This window comes from Castor canadensis, chromosome 14 (assembly GCF_047511655.1).
Source record: "Castor canadensis chromosome 14, mCasCan1.hap1v2, whole genome shotgun sequence".
NCBI lineage: Eukaryota > Metazoa > Chordata > Mammalia > Rodentia > Castoridae > Castor > Castor canadensis.
Window position 1 is genome coordinate 101,249,939 of NC_133399.1, and position 7,223 is coordinate 101,257,161.

Genomic DNA, 7,223 nt, shown 5'->3' on the forward strand with positions numbered 1-7,223 from the left:
GCACAAAAGGGACTGCAGGCCCCAATAATCTAGGGAGAATTTCAGAGCTGGACTCTCCGCTCCCTCCTGGTGCTACTCTGCCATGTTACAGATGAAGGGTCTCAGGGAAGAGTAAGAGGCAGCCAGGGCCTCCCAGCTGGTAAGCCCCATTCCTGGTACGTAAGAGGTCCAATAAATGCTAGTTTTTTCCTTTTGTGTAGTCCAGATTTCTCACCAACACCCCCACATGTTCCTCTACCATTTTTCTGGTACTGACGCTGTCCTAGCAAAGGGTAGACACGCTTGAACATTGCCATGGTTTGAATGTGTTCCTCAAATTCATGTGTTGGAAAGTTAACCTCCAAATTCATATGTAAATGGTATTTGGAGGTGTGGTCTTTGGAAGGTGATTGGGTCATGAGGGCTCTGCCTTCATGAATGGACTTAAGCCATTTGTAGCTTAAGGGAATAGTTTTGCTCTCCCTGGCATGCTTGTTCTTTCTCTGCCTTGCCATGTGTTGTCCTCTGCCATGTTATCATGCAAGAAGAAAGCTCTCACAGAAGCTGAGCAGATGCCAGCACCGGTGTTCTTGAACTCTCCAGCCTCCAGAACCATGAGCTAAATAAACTTCTACTCACCATAATCTACTGCATTCAGTTATAGTAATTAATCCTAGGCATATAGCATGATTCCTAGGGCAAACACGCCTACTTGGGTCTAGAGCCCTACCTGGGCTGAAGGAGAACCATGTAACTAGGCACAGAGGTGCTCAGTAGTGGTCATTAGGATCACCCATCCCACCCCACAGAACTCAGGCCACACAAAAATAATTCAGAGATGTTTTAATGCTACAGAGAAATCTGAAATCCGCAAAAAGCTGAAGCCACCCTCCTGGTTGCCTGGATCCAGGATTGTCCCAGGCAAGGGAATATCAGCCAGCAGAAGGCCTACCCAAGTCAAGGAACCAGAGTGATTTATGGACATCCTTTCATCCTCTGCTATAAGTGCCCAAGGTTCCCCTTTAGGTCCAGGGAAAGAGGAGGAAGTGGAAAAGAAGTAGGAGTAGGGTGGGTCTCTCCAGGGTGCTCTTCCTGCTCTGGGCTGCTGACTCACCCAGTGGGACCTAGGAGGGGCCATCCATCAGGGCAAACAAAGCAGGGCAAGCTGGGGGCTCCAGTACAGTAGCCAAGGGGACACACCAGCAGAAGCTGAAAGGGGAGGCACCGTTCACTCACCATCCCAGCCTTGAAACCCCCTACCTCCTATACATGTTAGTGTGACCACATCTCTTCTGCACCCTGTTACTTTGGACTTTTCTTAAGTACAACATTGTCATACTCGGTTCCCTGTGGCCAACAAGAAACAGAAGAGTCCTGCTGGAGGGGGCTAGGGCCCCCATCGGCTGTGGCCTGCCTCCTCCACACCTCAACCCCAGGCTCCTGTGGGCTGTTGTACAGAGACAGGGCAGCCATGCCTTCAGGCTCATCATATATATGGTCATGTGGAGGAGGCACTGGCTCCTCAATGCTGTCATACAGTGGGTCAGCCGGGAGCAGGACAGGGCCTGCCAGGATGCCCCTGAAGCTCTTCTCCAGGGAGCGGGCCACTGCATCGAACGGCACCGCATATTCCCCCTCAGGGCCCCGGGGCCGTGCACCAGGCACTGGTGTGCCAGGTGAAGGTGAAGGTAGCGAGTCGTGGGGCCGGGAATAGGGGCTCTCAGGCCGGGGCAGTGTGGCAGACACCACGGGCACTGTGGCTGGTGGGACAGCATTCTTCTGGGCATCAATGGCCTCTTCCAGGGCCTGGAAGATTTCGTTGCCTTGTCGTGTTTCGAACTCAAAGCTGCCCTCTCCAGAGACACAGCGCCGGCCCGCCTCAAAGGAAAAGGTCACCTGTGGCACAAGGGAAAGAGGGTGTCAACTCACCAGATGGCGCTGTTACTTTCCTGGACTTTCTACCCCAAACTCAAACCCTGTGGATCCAGCTTCCCTCCACCAGGAACTATCCAGGCCTTCTTCCCACCCCTTTGCTTCTCTCACCCTGTGTGCTTTTTCCTGGCAAACAGACCTCCTCTTTCTTCTCCCTTCATCTGCCTCCCTTCAAGTGTGGAGTTTACATCTAAGAAACGTCAGCTACTCCTTGGCCCTCTAGCTTCTGTCTACTTCTCCTCACTCCCTCGCCTTCTCTACCTCCTCTCCTCTCTTCTCATCCATGTGCCTCTTGGCTCTCATTCCCTCTCTTCCCCTGGCTTTCTCTCCACCACCTCATGCGATCTCCCTCTCACTGCTTTTCTCTCTGCCTCTCCCTACTCCTCCTCCCTCCCATTCTTTCACTTTACCACTCCCCCGCCTCCCCCACCTCGCCCTGACCACTCTCTTTTTTCATGACTCATTCTTTCTCTCCACCTACTCAGCACAGCCCCTCACTCACCTTGTCCCGCCCAAAGCGCCGCAGAAACCTGTAGGGCCAGTCGTACAGCTGGGTGCCTGGCTCTGGGCCACCCCACAGCTCCAGGGCATTTACCCCAGCCCGGAGAGTGTAGGACCCTCGGAGCCTGCACCGCTCACTGGCTTCTGTGGGTCTCATGGTCACAGAAAATTCCTTACGGGGGACCCCTGGGGAGGAGAGGAGTAAGAAGGAGGCAGCTAACAGGAAACAGCTGGCCACCTTCTGCACTGTCCTATTCTAAAGAAGCCTGGCAGAGGCCTCTAGAAAGATTGTTATCCATGTACCTTGGATCTGAAAGGCTGGGCTGCTGTGTGCCAAGCCACTCCCCCAAATGCCATGTACCTGCACCCCCTACCCTAGAAGGCATCATGCATGCCCTCAGCTACATCACCCCAATCTCTGGCCCACATCCTTCCTGTCACTGTTGCCAGACCCACAGCCTGGTCTTCTCCACCCCATCTCTCACCCCAAACCAGCTGCCTCCCCAGTCCTACGTCACAGCTGTAGGTGAAGTCCCAACACTGCACTCCCACCACCAGTAACCCCCACAGATGGAGCTGACAGGGAAGGCAGATGGATAGCTTCTCCCTATGTCCCCACACCCCCAGTGCAGAGGATACACAGACAATTAGAGCAGAGACTGCCTTGTCATTGAAGAGCTTCCTAGCCCCAGGATACCTTGCGCAGCCAAGCCCAGGCAGAAAACAATTCCTTTTTCACATAATCACGCTAGTCTCACTAAGAGAAGGTCAAGAGCACTACCCTCAGCTGGGTCCTCAGCCTTGACCTCTCCCAAGAGCAGAGCCCAAACAAGATGATTGCGAGCCTAGGGCAGGCCAGGCTCTTCCACGCTGGGCCACACCGGAAGCCAACAGGAGAAGCTGATAAGGGGCCCAGGAGGGGCAACCACAAGGCAGGAAGACTTGGCCAGCAGCCGGCCCACACCTCCTCCCAACCACACCCGGAGAAGAGCACCCTGCAGCCCCCACCCTCACCTGTGGCCGAGCTGCTGTACAATTCATTCTCCTCCATGCAGGGCCTGCCACTTCTCCCCTCCAGCCCCGATGGCTCCTTTCTCAGCCCCTGGGGAGGAGATCCCAGGTCTCACCATGACATCTATCCCAAGGCCCTTTTCTAGCCCAGACTTTCTTTCAGGGTACACCCAACCTGGTGGCTTGGGTTGTACTCTGGATTGGAGCCCCCCACTAAGGAAGCACCCAACATCCTGGCCTTGATTCTACCACCTCCCACAGGAAGTAGCTAACACTGCCCTTCCCGCATGCCTGTTGTCCTCTCTGCAGCCCACACAACTCACGGGGAATGCCAGAAGGCAGATGGCATGCACCCAGTCATCTCGCTCTGCAGTGGGGGCCGCCAACAGGTACAGGCGCTCCTTAGTCTCCAGGATGAAGGTACTGGTGTCCCGGGGGCTGCTGGCCTCCCCACCTGCCTCAGCCACACGCAGGCAGTCATTGAGGCAGATAACCCTCCGGGTGGCCTCTCCCCGACGTGACTTCTCAGGGCCATCCTGGAGCTCTAGCCGGGCCAGGGCACAGCTGGACTCTCCATACAACACAGCTGTAAATCGGCGCCACTTCTGAGCCCAGGCATGGGAGGTGGGGGCCAAGAGGGAGGCAACCAGAGATGGAGAGCTGGTGACCAAAGGGGAGCAAAGGAACGGTGGGGGAGGGACTGGGGTAACAATGCAGGGATGGGGAGAAAGAGGTAACAATCCCAGGAGAGTTGGGGAGGCAAAGACCACAATAGGCACCATAGGAACTACAAAGCTGGAGATCAGCCATGAAACCAAGGAGGCGTACAAGGCAAGCAGGGACCAGCAGTGGCACAGTAGCTGACCCACAGGCACAGACTGCAGAAAGGCAGGCAAGCCAGCCTCTCGTGCAGGTCCTGGGCTAAGGGAGAAAAGCCAGAGTCACAGAGGGGTGGCCCAGGCTAGAGAGCTTGTTTCATGCGGTGGGAAAGCCTGAAGAAGGCCCCAGTGTAGAGCCGGGGGAAGAGCTTCTTACTCAAGGCCAGGGAAGGAGGGAACGTTGGACACACGATGGCCCAGGCCAAGCTTAACCCCAGCCCACCACACCCACCAGGATGTGAAAGGGAGAAGAAACCCCGTCATCCCAAATTGCCCCCCAACTCTTCCCTCCATTCCCTTCTAAGTTGTCCCCATGAGAAGAAATCAACAGGGAGCAAAAGAGCCAGTGATTAAGTCAGCACCCTTCTTCCTCCTCTTCCCTCAACCCAAGGGCAAACAGCCCTCAGCAAAGAGAAATTTAAAGACTGATTTGAGGCCTGGGTTTGGGAGGTTAGTGCCCATAAGGAAAGAGACTTCCCAAGTTGAGCTCTTGTCTAACTTGGTGGAAGCAATGATCCTAAAAGGATTCAAAGGCATTAAAATTCCCTCCCCACGAGGAATTTCTAGCAGCTCCCCACCCCCATGCTCTGCCCGGCCCCAGCCCAGCTCTGTTCCCACCTTGACAAAGGTCTGCTGCTGCTGAAGGTGCAGGAAGCCCTGCTTCACAGCCACCTCCTCCATCCTGACCATTGCCGCTCGGGCTCCAGCTCTCCCCTGCTGCCGCTTCCACCCTCTCTCTCCTTGGCCTGTGTTCCCCCTTCTCTCAAGTTCATTTCCTCTCTGCCTAGAGTTTTCTGCACTATTCTAGTCTACTCGATGATGACAGGCTGATAGGCCCTGTGGTTTCTTGCTCTCTGTGTGTGCTTTTTTTTTTTTTTTTTTTTTGGTTATGAGTGAGTTTCATGCTGAAGCTTCCTGTGTTTCCATTGAGTAACATACAATTTCCAAGAAGCCAAATTCCAGATCTTCAGAGAGCAGCAACTCAGATACAGAAGCTAGCATGGGGAGTGGCTGACCGAAGAGACCAAGAAGCCAAATGAGACAATAAAACCAGTTAACAGACGGCCCCACGCTCAGGCTGGGTGCTGAGCATGACAGAGCTGGCAGAGAGCTTAGAAACCAACCTCAACCTACTCACTGAAATGGGAGGAAGCAGGATTAGAAAGGCTTTCCAAGGCCACCTAGAACACAGGTCTCTCAACTCAGGAAGAACTGAACCACACACGTGGCGCTGTACAGAGACACCTAAGACTGACCACATGGGCCCCCTGGCCATTCACACATATGCACACAGAGACTTACCTGCCCCACTATGTGAGCACATTCCCTGCCACAGACAATACATACTCCTCTGTGAATATTCTAGAATTAAGAACATCTTCTCTAGGAAGAGACTTACTCCTCAAGTACATCTCAGTTATTGGATGATAACTTCTTCCCAGCCCTCATGAGCATTAGAAAGACACTCGGGTTTCATCTGGAACTTATCTTGAGCAACTGTAGCTTCAGACTTCTGAAATCTTCCAAGTATACTCTCAAAAGCTCCCAGATACATTCTGTCACCAGCCACACTGCCCTTGACAAAAACAGGGCAGGCATGATCACACTTGCTTGCAGAGGAGGTGGCAGAGCTAGGTTTCAGGGAGAGGTAGACTTTTTTGTGGGGGAGGTAGTACTGGGGTTTGAACTCAGGGCTTCATTCTTGCTAGGCAGGCATTCTACCACTTGATCCACTTTTGTGTTGGGTATTTTCGAGATAAGATCTCTTAAACTATTTGCCCAGGGCTAGCTTCAAACCTTGATCCTCCTGATCTCTGCCTCCTGAGTAGCTAGGATTACAGGCATGAGCCACAGGTGCCCAGAAGGAAGATCTTTAAAGCAACATTTGCCAGACCCCTAAGTGGAATCCTGACTCCATGCATGAAGGTACATTGCTTTTGGGAAAGCCAAGCTTCACGGAGACTTCTTCATGGAGAAATCTGTAGAGTCAGATGGCTTAAAGAAGCAATCTGGATGGAGACAGGGCAGAACTGTTGGGGAAAACTGAGAATTAGGGCTGGAGGTGTGGCTCAAGTGGTAGAGCCCTGAGTTCAAACCCCAATACTACCCAAAAAAAAAAAATGAAGGAGGAACAGAGGGAAAACTGAGAATTAAACCAACACTCCTAGGGTCAATTCCATAATAGGTGTTCATACAACTGGGCCCATTTCCTCTACTAAGGACTGCCTGGTGAGGAGAATAGAGCCATACATAGCTCAGGCCTTCTGCTGCACATGCCACGTGCTAGACCAAAACAGCTTTGGAATGATGAATGAGATGGATCTGGAAGCTGGGGCTGTCCCTCAACCTCACCACTCTCAGTTTGAACAGGTTTGGTCCAAAAGCCAAAGGAGAACCATGAATGTTGTCATGGAAAAGCTCACTCACCTTTGAAGTGGCTATGAATATGAAACAGATGTGGCCTACTCTGTCTCTAGAATCCCTATGAACGGTCGGCTCTGCCTGGAAGTGTGTGGTCTTTGCCTCATGGAATGAGAAGGCTGTTTAAGGTCACCTTGGGGGCTGCCAAAGCAGTGTCATTCAAACTTTAATGTGCAGATCGTGTTAAAAGTACACATTCCAATACAGTGGGTCTGAGATGAACCCTGAGATTCAAATGCGCTGGTGGGTGGGCCAGCCCACACTCTAAGGAGTGAAGCAACAGAGGATGTTCCTCCCACCACCCTGCTCTCCTTCCCCAAAGGTAATCAAGGTACATTCTACTAGGAACCACAGGGGGGCGACCAAGTTTACCAGATCCCTAGGAAACTGTTTAAACCTCCAGGCCTAAACCCCAAGTAATCCAGACTCCCCCATCCCATTACTGATCTGTGGAAGCTAGAACAGCCCTCCTCTTCCTATAGCCATTGTCTGCAGAAGATA

General features: G+C 52.8%; 1 protein-coding gene across 1 annotated transcript; it reads right to left on the reverse strand.

Moving 5' to 3' along the window:
• Positions 1-807: 807 nt before the first annotated feature.
• Positions 808-5,547, reverse strand: Dok2 (docking protein 2). The gene is made up of 5 exons (XM_020177559.2): positions 4,920-5,547; positions 3,747-4,028; positions 3,427-3,514; positions 2,414-2,598; positions 808-1,875 (listed from the first exon to the last, which is right to left on the reverse strand). The coding sequence occupies exons 1-5, from the start codon at positions 4,989-4,991 to the stop codon at positions 1,282-1,284; spliced, it is 1,221 nt and encodes a 406-aa protein (XP_020033148.2). The 5' UTR covers positions 4,992-5,547; the 3' UTR covers positions 808-1,281.
• Positions 5,548-7,223: the final 1,676 nt, after the last annotated feature.